At 52.2% G+C, this 12,214-nt stretch overlaps 1 protein-coding gene and 1 long non-coding RNA gene across 2 annotated transcripts in view; one reads left to right on the top strand and one right to left on the bottom strand.

The window, feature by feature from the left end:
- STK10 (serine/threonine kinase 10) overlaps positions 1-12,214 on the bottom strand; it is a 124,453-nt gene that overhangs the window by 40,825 nt on the left and 71,414 nt on the right. Inside the window, exons 5-7 of the mRNA XM_027520253.1 lie at positions 10,602-10,674; positions 9,478-9,672; positions 8,814-8,895 (exon numbers count right to left, since the gene is read on the bottom strand). Coding sequence (XP_027376054.1) covers positions 8,814-8,895; positions 9,478-9,672; positions 10,602-10,674 — 350 coding nt within the window. The remainder of the gene's footprint in view (positions 1-8,813; positions 8,896-9,477; positions 9,673-10,601; positions 10,675-12,214) is intronic.
- On the top strand, positions 881-4,626 carry LOC113879010. Its single transcript, XR_003507176.1, has 2 exons — positions 881-2,108; positions 4,346-4,626. It is a non-coding gene; the product is annotated as an uncharacterized LOC113879010 (long non-coding RNA).

Consider the following 12,214-nt stretch of genomic DNA (forward strand, 5'->3'; position numbering starts at 1 on the left):
TCTAGTATGCACACACAGAGTACAATATATAATATCCAGTGTGCACACACAGAGTACGATATACAATATCCAGCATGCACACACAGAGTACCATATACAATATCCAGCGTGCACACACAGAGTACCATATACAATATCCAGCGTGCACACACAGAGTACCATATACAATATCCAGCGTGCACACACAGAGTACCATATACAATATCCAGCGTGCACACACAGAGTACCATATACAATATCCAGCGTGCACACACAGAGTACCATATACAATATCCAGCGTGCACACACAGAGTACCATATACAATATCCAGCGTGCACACACAGAGTACCATATACAATATCCAGCGTGCACACACAGAGTACCATATACAATATCCAGCGTGCACACACAGAGTACCATATATAATATCCAGCGTGCACACACAGAGTACCATATATAATATCTAGTGTGCACACACAGAGTATAATATGTAATATACAATATAATATATAGTATGTACATACATATACACACACACACTTTACTGAGGAATTACACACAGGAAAGTTCACAAATCATTAAGTTCAGTGACTTTTTCCATATATACAGACTTAGTATAACCACCACCCAGCTCAAGACACAGAACATTTCCATCACTTCAGGAAAGTCCCCATCCCCCTTGCAGTCAAACCCACTGCCCTCAACTGTCAAGCTCCAGAGACTAGTTTTGCTTGTTATTTACCTCCATCTGAACAGAATCCCCAAATACGTAGTCTTTTGTAGTTGGCTTTCTTCACTCAACACAACTAAGCTGAGACTATGAGATTCCCCTACCTTGTTGCATGTTAGTAAACGGTTCCTTTTCTAATTTTTTTAAAACTAATTTTATTTTTTCAAATTTTGTGGCCATAGCACGTGGTATGCAGGATCTTAGTTCCCCAACCAGGGATCAAATTCACGCCCCCTACAAGGGAAGCAAGGATTCCTAACCACTGGGATGACTGCCAGGGAAGTCTGATTGTTCCTTTCTGATTCCTGGGCAGCATTCTATCGCATGACAATGGCACAGCCCTTTATTCTTTCTGCGGCTGATGGCCGCTTCTGTTTTAATAAAGCTGCTATGGAAATGCTTGTATAGGTCTTGGGTTTTGCAAAATCTTGAGGCCAAGTGGTATATGTTATATTCTGAGGCATTTTCAGAAATGTCACATCTCTAAAAAGTGAAAGTTATTTCATGGTCCGTGGGATACACCCAAGCTTTTAAGGCCTCAGTAGATGGTAAACGAGCCTGAAGATCTCCCTACTGCAAGTCTGCACTGCATCAGGGTGTGGAAAGGGACGCGGGAGTCCTCAATTTCCCACACTCACCCAGGGCCGCTGAGAAAGGCACAGTGGCTCCCTGTGGTCCATGGCTAAGTCTCTGAGCTCCCAAAGCAGGGGGCCCAGGTTCGACCCCTGGTCAGGGAACTAGGTCCCACATAACACAACTAAAGGCCTGGCGCGGCCCAATAAATAAAAATAATTTTTTTAAAAAAAGAAAGGCATGTTAGGAGTGGTCATTAAATTGGAATCCGCTCATTTGAAATTTGCAGGAAGGCTCCAATGAAACTCACCGTTCTTACTGTCAGAAAATTTATCACTGGAGCAACAGTGTCAACAGGATTGCAGGGTAGTATCTAAATGACTAAAGAGAATAAATTGTCTAGCACCCTGAAAACACATTCACCACAGATAGGTCTACGACAGACCATTCTTATCTGCTTATTCGCTTTTATCTGTTTAGTTCATTTGTGAACGGCCAGAAGCAATACCTGTTCACCCGGGGACCTGACCCTGCACACCAGAAACCAACGCCACTCACTCCTGTTAGAGAGCTCTGGCGTTCAGATTGCTCTAAACCAGCTGGACTTCCTCCAGTTAGTACCAGCTTTGAAAGGCATGAAGAATTTAATTTCTCATCCTTCTCTCCCACACCCCTCTTCATTCGTCGATTCACGCCTCGGTCCCATGTTGAGGCCAGCGACGTGCCAGGTGCTGAAAAAGGCCAAACAAGCAGACAGGCAAGGTCCGTGGCCTCGGGAAAGACGATGGGCATGTCACCAGATGACAAGAACATTTTTCAGATCAGGTAAGAGGACAGTGTGAGGCTGGAGGAACATGGGCCTGGGCTGGGGTGCTGGGGGTGGGGTGGAGTCTGCTTAGGTCAGAGGGGCCCCCTTGGGAGGGGACACTCAAGGTGAGACCTGAGGGGATGTAAAGGGGCCGCCGACCAGGGAAAGATCTGGGCACAGAGAATTCCAGGCAGGAGCATAAGCGAGTACAAAGGTACAGCAAAACAGTGCTGTAAACAGGGACCCTTCAGAGGCGTCACTCCAGCAGCCGAGCGGCTCGGAAAGGTCTTGAGTTGGATGTTAATAAGAGCTGACTCATTTGAAAAGACCGGGATGCTGGGAAAGATTGAGGGCAGGAGGAGAAGGGGACGACAGAGGATGAGATGGTTGGATGGTATCACTGACTCAATGATGCCATGGTTGGATGGCATCACTGACTCAGTGGACATGGGTTTGGGTGGACTCTGGGAGTTGGTGATGGACAGGGAGGCCTGGCGTGCTGTGGTTCATGGTGTCGCAGAGTCGGACACAGCTGAGCAACTGAACTGAGCTGAGGGAAGCAGGAGAGTATAGCAGTGAACACTGTGGGCTCTACACTTGAGACCAGGCTGCCTGGGGTAAAATCCCACTTCCAACAACTTGGACAAGTCAACCTCTCAGAGCCTCAGTTTGCTTATCTGTACCCTAGGAATAATAGTATGGATGTTCTAAACATTGTAGTAAGAGCTCAAAATATGGCTCAAAAAATCATCTGCATAAGCATCACCACCATCATCCTCATCTCCAGCACCATCACCACCACCACCATCACCACCATCACCACTATCATCACCACCACCACCACCATCATCACCACCACCACCACCATCACCACCACCACCACCACCACCATCACCACCACCATCACCACCACAACCACCATCATCACCATCACCACCACCACCACCATCACCATCACCACCACCATCACCACCACAACCACCATCATCACCACCACCACCATCATCACCATCACCACCATCAGGAGAACCACAATCAGAGAAGCCTGTTAGCGCCAGTCTGCCCTCCCAGCCATTCCCGTTCCCTCCTGCATCCCCACAGAGCACAGTGCTTCAGAACTGAGGATGAGAATCAGATCCCAAATGTTCCCAAGCTTCACATTGCACAACCTCACACATGTGAACTTGAGCAAGAAGCCACGGGACACTTCCCTGCAGTGGCTGAAGCAGATGCAGCAGAAACAAATAACGCAGACACAGGCTTCTGGAAATACCAGGTTTTCATCAAGCCACATCACATATTGACCAAATTAGTGGTTCTTCAGCTTGGCCAGAAGCTGTGTTTTCTTGAAGCTGAACATCTGCTCCATGGCCTCCCTTGAGTACCCCGGAGTCTTTAGGAAGTGGAGGGGGAACTGTGGGGAAGAAAGCTTCTGATGAGGGGCAGGCGAGCAGGGCCACTCCCGTGGACCCCAAGCTCCTGGAATCCCCGGGCAAGCGAGGCTGGCAGATGGAGCAGGCCCTCCTGTCTGATGAGGCCCAGAAGACTGCTTTGTAAACTGCTCTGGGACACAAAGCACACACACACCCCCGCCACTGACCCACCTCTGTCACCTCCGGGATGTGTTTAAAAGGAGAGACAGCATGCAGCACCGGAAGGCGTGGGACCTTCCCCGACGGCCAGCACGCTGTGCACCACCTGGGGACAGGCTCATCTGGGCACAGGGTCCCTGGAAAGGTGCTCAGGTGCCCCCGAGAAAGACCTGGACCAGAGGGGACGCAGCAGTCTGCTCCTTCAGGACGAGGACAGCTACTCTGTGCTGTCTCTGAGGCGAGCCCCATGATGCCGCAAAGCTTACCAACTGGCACCCAGCATCCAGCCAGGACCTCTCTTGCCATCTGCACAGTCAACCTTCCAAGACATTGAGCCCAGTTTTCCTCTGTGTACTTAAAAATCATCAGCCGGGAACTTCCCTGGTCCAAGGGTTAAGACTCTGCCTTCAATGTAGGCAGCATGGGTTAGATGCCTGGTCAGGGAACTAAGACCTCATATGCCAAACAGTGTGACCAAATGAAAAAAGAAAATTAAAACAAAAAAAGAAACCACCAACTGGGATATCCCACACTCCAAGACTAGCTTTAAAAAATGTCTAATAATACTTCCAAGTTTTCAGGTGTCGGTATTTTTCCTTCATTCTCCTTTCCCCACCTCCTAACTTTCCTCCTCCTCTTCTCTCTCTCCTTCGTTTGTTCAGAGAGGCAGCTTACTAGAGTGGTCAAATGAACAGGTTTGGAACCAGATGACCAGAAATCAGCTCTGTCGCTTACATGCTGTGTGACCTTCTGCAGGCTACTTGACCTCTCTGTGCCTCAGTTTCTTATCATCTGTTTGATGGAGATCCAAACAATACCTACTTCACAGAGTTGTTACGAAGATTAAATGAGTTAACATTCGTAAACATTTAGAATCGAACCTGGCATGGGAAAAAGCTTACATAACAGTTTACTAAGTAAAAATAAATATATTTAGCAAATATTTAGGCGAAGGCCCTCTCATACCAGGCACTGTTCTGGATGACTGGGGCACACTGGTGAAAAAAAAAAAAAAAAGCTGCTGTTCCCAGGGAGCTGACACGCTGGTCAGGGTGACCAACAATAAACCTGATACACAAGTTATATACTCTAAGTGCTATGTGCCACGGAGAACTAAAGTGGTGCAGGAAGACTGCCCTGCTGGTCCAGTGACAAGAATCCGCCTTCTAATGCAGCAGACACAGGTTCAGTTCCTGGTTCGGGAACCAAGACCCCACGTGCCTCAACTAAGACCCAATGCAGCGCCCCCTCCAAAAAAAAGGTTAGGGCACAGGAAGGAGAGTTAGGAACGTGAGGGGTGCCGGTGGTTTGCAGTTTTAAATAGAACACTGGGGGAGGCCTCACTGAGAAGCTGCCATGTGAGCGATGATTTGAAGAAAGGAAAGAGGTGGGGGTGTCTACGGGAAGAGCAGCCCAGGCATAGCGGACAGCCAGCGCAAAGGCCCTGAGGCGGGAGGGCGCCTGGAGTGTCAGCAAGGAGGCTGGTTGGCTGGGGAAGAGGGAGGGGGTAAGAGAGAGACAGATCCGAGGGATCAAGGTGAGATGGGCAGACCATGCAGGACCCTGCAGGTCACTGAGACTCGGGATTTTATCCTGAGTAAGATGGAGTCTCAAGCGGCGTGGACTCAGGAGGTATAGGAGTTCCCTTGTGCTTTTCCCTCAGCTACAATGGAGGTGGTGAGAAGTGGTTGGATTCTGGGCATGTTCAGAAGGCAGGGATGACGGGACTCCCTGGTAGAATGGATACAGAGTGTGTGAGAAAGACCGGGTAATCCCTCTGAGAAGATGACTGCAAGGTTTGGGGCCTGACTGCTGGCAAGGTGGGGCTGCCATCAACCGGGGTGGGAAAATCACTGCTAGAGCACATGTGGGGAAAGATCAGTGGCAGACCTGTTAAGTTTGAGATGCCTGTGGACACCTAAGGCGGGTAGAGAATACTAAGGGGGGTGGAGGGAAACAATCGGACACAAGGGTCTGGGGTTGAGCAGGGCAGTCCGGGCTGCAGGCAAACTAGGCGAGCCCATCGAGGTGATGGAGATGGAGGAAAAGGCCCTGGCAAACCTCATGTGAATCAGCTGGAGAAAGAGAACAGCCAAAACAGACAGGCTAGTGACCAGTGAGAAGGAAGGAAACCAAGAGGGCGTGGAGACCTGACATCAGGAACCGACAGCAGGAAGACACGGGTCGCCTGCGACCGCTGCTGGGGCCCGCAAAACCAGCGCTGCAGCCTGAGCTGACCATGACGTCCAGAGGTGCCGACAACCTTGAAAAGTACGCTGTGCTAGAGCGGAGTAGGTTTAAGAGCAAATTCAGCAAGTGTATACTATGCACCAGTGATGCTCCAGACGTCAGGTGGCTACAGACCTGCATCCACTCACACGCTTCTGTGATGTGAGCATGACCCACCTCCTGCAGAGGAGGAAACTGAGGCTCAGGGTGGGGACCACTCATATTCCTGGCAGGTGAGCCTCATTTCAGAGCCTGGGGTACCACCAAGTGATGTCAGTCCCCAACTAACATCCAGGCAAGCGAATGAATGGACCACAAGCCAGCAGGGGCAGAAGTCAGTCAGCTGAAGGCAGGATGCAGGGAACGATGCGGGCCAGGAGGAACCAGCAGTCAGGCAAGGGCTGAGGCGGGGGCGTGATCAGCTCTGGAGGAGGCGCTGGCTGGCAGCACGAGATCTGGGCTCGCATCTGGCCACTCAAAGCCAGATGACCTCAGGGGGCCTGTTCTGTTCCCTGAGCCTTGGGACCTCACCTACAGGGGTAACAATGCCTCACCCTCCCTAACTCAAGAGATAAATAGGCACATGGAAAAAGCTGACGGTAGCCTAAGCTCTGCAAGCAGTTTTATTTATGCGGAAGGATCTCTCTTTTTTTCTGCAACCCTTCTGTCTTAGCAAAGAGTCCTCTGGCAGGAAGGTTTTTTCCCCCAACTATGGAAAGGAAATTCCCGGCCCAGGCTGAGGCTCCCGGGCTGCCATGTGGGATGAGAGACAGCTGGTCTCTTCACGGCAGCGTCCCGGAGGCCGGATGTTCCAGGCCAGGAGGTGACTGTTCACAGGAAACAATCGGCCTGAGGAGCCTGGAGCTCTCGCATCTGACGATGACAGCAGGCCCACCCCACCCCCACCGCCGGCTGCCCAGACCGTCCCTGCCCAACGCCTCCCCACCTGACGCGTGAGGCCACCGTCACTCCAGCTGCGTGACTGCAAACACAGTGCAGAAACCCACAAGGAACAATCGTGACCCCAAGCAGATAACCCCAGTCTGCATCCCCGTTTCTTTCCACTTTTAAACAATTTAATTCAAGGCATCAAACAGTCACTGAGCATAGCACTGCACAGTTTAGCTAAGCACTTTCCAGGATCTTCCACTTAACCCTCACAATGACCCTGTAAGGGGAGGGGGGCTGACTATTATCCCCACTTCAGAGTGGGAACAGGGTCACGGCGGGGTGAAGCCGCTCAAGCAGGGTCCCACAGCCAGGAAGCGGCAGAGCTGTGATCTGAACCCAGGCCTTCCCACCCCCAGGCCACACACTTTACCACTGTGCACAGAGCCCAGAGGGACGCCCTAAGCACCAGCCCAGCCCCAGTGCCTGACTCACAGGAAGTCAGCGCTGGGAAAAAGCGGCTGCATGTGAAGAGAGCCTCCAGGGCGCGGTGGGGCGCGGCCCCCTCTCCTCCCACCGCAGTCAGAGGCGGTCACACAGGGGGAAGCACCAGAGTGGTGGACGGGCTGGAGGGCCAGCCCCTGCCCGACCCCAGGCTCGCTTCCTCTCCCTCTCCCAGCAGTGTTGGTGCCCCCAGAACAGTGGCCAGGCGACCTGGAGACGGCCGGGCGAGTGGTGTGTGCAGGTTTTCAAACACAGCTGCCAAGGCTCCAACACTCACCCCATCAGCTGCGGACAGCAGGGCCTGAGGCATCGGCTCTGGACAAGGGTAGCTCACAGCTACCTCCAGTATTTCAAACAGCTTCAAGGAAGCCACCATCCACTTCCCCACCCAAAGGTCATTCAGCCAGCTAAGGGGATGCTCCCCGAGTCACCTGTCACCCTGGCTGGTCTCCCAGATGCCACGTCCAACAGCCAGAGAGACCTTTGTAAGAGTAACTCAGTGTTTCCCTCCAAACCCTCACAGGTGCCCTGTCCCAAACAGGGTGAAGTCCACGTCCTCCCAAGGCCCTATGTTACCCCCCATGACCTGGTCCAGCTCTCCTTTGGAAGGCTGCTCCCATCATTAGCCCTTTTCTGGGAGCCTGGACTTGGAGAGGGTTCCCACCGTGAACTGATAAGAGGGGCTGACTCGCCTGCACTGTGCAAACGATGGAGTCCATGCGGACCACCTGCCCAGCCTTCTGGAGCCTGGAACTCTGGTCTGTGCCAGCAGAGGCTGCCCATGTGGTCAGCTGCCAGTGAAACCCCAGGCCCCGAGTTCTCCAACATGCTTCCCAGGAAAACAACACTTCCCATGTGCCACCAGAGAATACAGCTGGGGAACTCGGTGTGTCATCTGTGACTCCACAGGGAGGGGACTCTAGGCACTTCTGCCTGCCTTTCCCATGCGCCTTTTTCTCTGCATCCTTTTGCTATAATAGTCACAGTGGAGAGACTGACTAGATGCTTCGTACCCAGAGTCCTCTTGGGGAAGCACTGAGCCTGGGACTGGGCACACTCCGTGCAGCTCTGACCTTGTCTCCAGCCCACCCACCTCCCACACCCCTGTGCTCACCCCAGCCCCCGCACCCAGGCCTCCTGCCTCTGCCAGCTGCACCCATCATGCCCCCATCCCAGGCCTCCACCTCCACTCTCGAGCACCACGTGTGGCCCCCTCGCCTCCTCTGGGTGTTGGCTCACAGAGCCCCTCGCGTCCTCCTTTTATAGGAGAGCAGCCCCTCCCCTGTGCTGCTCATCGGCCGCCTGTCCCCCTCCCCCAGAAGGTTAGTCCCGTGCAGACAGGACTCTGGTCTCCCTTCGCCCTCCCTGCACAAGGGCTGGTGGGTATGGGTGCCCAGGGCATGCTGGCTGGTGACTGCACGGCTATGCACGACGCCCCCAGGTCAGGGTGAGGACGAACCCAGCTTCTGGGTCAAGGCGGGCAGCCACCTGGGAGGGGGGATCACTCACCTCCAGGAGCTGCGCAGCGCTGGGCCGTGTCTCTGGGTTCTTATCCAGGGCTGTCTTCAGGAAATCTCGGAACTCTGCAGACCTGGGAGGACAGACAGGTGGGGGAAGTGAGCTGGGAGCGGGGAAGAGCCGAGAACACTCCCGCATCAGGGACTCCACTCTCCTGAGAGTCCCGTGCTTCCCAAACACGCCCCTCAAAGGACAAAGGGCGCCTTTATAAGCGAGCCAGCGGAGGCGACCTCAGGACTGCCCTCTGGTCACTGACAGAGGGGATGCAGAATCAGAGAGGGGACTTGCCCAAGGCCACGCAGCGGAACACAGCCGTACTGGGGCTTTGAGTCCCAACTCCGAGCCTAGGGTTGCGCCGTGTGGCTGCAAGGGCTCATGTGGGCTCTTATTCCTGCAGCGGGATCCGGCTTATTTGGGTTCCGCGGTCTGCGTGGACGGAGAGCTGATGCTCAGAGCACAGAGGGAGGAAGGAGCTCTGAGGGCCCAGGAGCTCAGAAAAAGCCTGCCGACCCCCAGGCCTGACTGCTCCCCCGCTGTGGGGCCAAGCAGGGACAGCAGAGCCCGGCACCCCGCCTCCCCTCACCCCACCTGCCCCGCCACCCAGGGCCGCTGGCCGCCCTGCAAACACCCCCGGGCAGGCCTCCAGGCTCCTTACCACTTAGAGGGCGAGAGCAGTGTGGGAGGGTCGGACTTGGCGATCTTGAGCAGCACCCGCATGGGGTTGAGCTCGTGGTGCGGGGGCTCGATCTGGGCCATCTCAATCAGCGTGATGCCCAGCGACCAGATGTCCGCCTTGTAGTCGTACGGGGTGTCCTTCATGGTCTCACACATCACCACCTCGGGGGCCATCCTGAACCGACCAGGGGACAACAGAGCGCTAAGACCCTGGCCTCCACAGGCGCCTCCTGGAGGCTCAGGGTCAAGGACCAGCGCGAGCACTCCCAGGACCTGAAGTGCGTTCCTTCCCACCCACTGTATTCCTTGGGACGGTTTCCTCACAAAAGGACGCCTTCCAAGCAGCTTCACAGCCCAGTCCTGCTGCAGCTCCGATTCCTACCAGAAGAGGGCAGCAGCAATCCAGAACACAGGGTCCTGGGGAAGGGGCGGGTGGGAGCAGGGCGGAGGGGACCCGGGGAGATCGGGGGCGGGACGGTGGGGGGAAGAATACATCAGCACAGAGAGGGGCGGGAGAGAAAAGGAGGAAGAGGAATAAAGGGGGGGAGAGAGAGAGAGTGAGTAATAAGCAGGCAAAAAAGGAACCCAACTCCATGATGGGACGGAGTAAAACAGAAAGCAGTTAGGTGTGAAACTGAGAGAGGCTTTTTCTTTTTGGAAAAGAAGGAACCAAAACGGACTGGAAGAGTCTAGGGAGATTTCATATAAGCATAGCAACAGAGCTCATACCGTTCATCTTCCTGGCCCAGCTCTAGCTCTGGGTCTGCCTGTCAATCTACACTTGTTGAATTCATCAAGAACCATTCTCCAGGGAATGTCAGTTCTTATCCGTGGAGCACTTTCTATATGCACCACCCCATTTAAGCCTCACAATACCACATTATATAGGCACCATTATACCCCTCATTTCACAGATGAGTAAACTGAGGCACAAAAAGCTGGGCAATATGGCCAAGGTCTCTGCGGGCGCAGGCTCAGACCCAGCAGGCTGACTCAGGAGCTCCTGCCTGTCCTCTCCCCTCCAGCCCAGCCAGGGGTCACCAAGGGGACATGGAGGTGTGACGTTCAGTCCACCATCCCATTTCCAGAGGCTACACGACTCACCAGTAAGGCGTTCCTATGAAGGAATCTCGCTTCTGCAAAGTTTTCAGATTCTTGGCAGACACACCGAAGTCAGCTGCAAGGCAAGAATCTCAGATAGAGGACTGGATGGACATTCCTCCACCCACGGCCCTGGGGTGTGGACGCAGAGATTCGCGTTCCAAACGCGATGCCATTTTCTGTCTAGCAAATTAGTGATCATTAAAAAATAATAACACCCACTGCTGTAAGAGGTATGCACCTTCCTACTTGCCAATAAGAATATAAATTGAAGAGGCTTTCAGGAAAGCAGTTTGGCAATAAATAGCAAGAACTTCTGAAATACCCATACTTGGGACATCCCTAGTGGTCCTGTGGTTAAGACTTTGAGCTCCCAATGCAAGACGCATGGGTTTGATCCATGGTTGGAGAATTAAGATCCCACATGCCGCACGGTCAGACTAAAAAGATTAATTAAATAAGGCACCCATACTCTTCTGGCGCAGTAATCCAAATCTAGGGGTCTACCTTAATGAAATAATTTTCTTTCTTTTTTTTGGCACCACCTTTCAGCTTGGGGGATCTTAGTTCCCCAACCAGGCAGGGACTGAACCCAGGCCCTCAGCAACGAAAGCACAGAGTCCTAACCATTGCACCACCAGGGAATTCCCTGAAATAATCTTAAATATAAAAACATTATGGGTAATGATTGTTCACCAAAATGCCATTATCATAGATACAACTTAAAAACAATCATCATTGCTTAGCTTTCATGGAGGGATGTTTAAAATTCTTATGTGCAGTATATAATACATTCTGTCTTTTCTAAAAAGGATTTAAGATTATGTATCATATATACAAACGTACACACAAGAAAAATGAACTAGGATGTGAAGAGCTGAAACGTTAGAAAAGACCCTGATGCTGGGAAAGATTGAAGGCAGGAGGAGAAAGGGATGACAGAGGATGAGATGGTTGGGTGGCATCACTGACCCAATGGACATGAGTTTGAGCAGCTCCGGGAGATGGTGAAGGACAGGGAAGCCTGGCGTGCTGCAGTCCATGGGGTCACAAAGAGTTGGACATGACTGAGCGACTGACAACAACAATAAGAAAGAAGTATGTTAGTTGCTCAGTCGTGTCCGACTCGTTGCAACCCCATGGACTGTATTTCCACCAGGTTCCTCTGTCCATGGAACTCTCCAGGCAAGAATACTGGAGTAGGTTGCCATTTCCTTCTCCAGGCAATCTTCCCAACCCAGGGATTAAACCCAGGTCTCCTGTACTGCAGGCAGATTCTTCAGCATCTGAGCCACCAGGAAAACCAAGAAAGAAGGTAAAGACTAAATAACTGAACAGATTAAGTGTGATACACACACATATGGTGGAATATTTTATAGTCATTAAAGTTTTAAAATATCTTATTCAATATTTCAATACTGAATTGTACATAATATTCAACTTTAATATACACTTAATAATGATAATAGATGAGGGAGACTAAGAGGTACAAATTTCCAGTTATAAAATAAATGACTCCTAGGAATGAAATGTACAGCGTAGGGAATACAGTCAGTAATAATGTAATATCTTTGTGCGGCAATAGATGGTCTTATAGCGGTGATCATTTTATAATG

This window comes from Bos indicus x Bos taurus, chromosome 20 (genome assembly GCF_003369695.1).
Source record: "Bos indicus x Bos taurus breed Angus x Brahman F1 hybrid chromosome 20, Bos_hybrid_MaternalHap_v2.0, whole genome shotgun sequence".
NCBI classification, from domain to species: domain Eukaryota; kingdom Metazoa; phylum Chordata; class Mammalia; order Artiodactyla; family Bovidae; genus Bos; species Bos indicus x Bos taurus.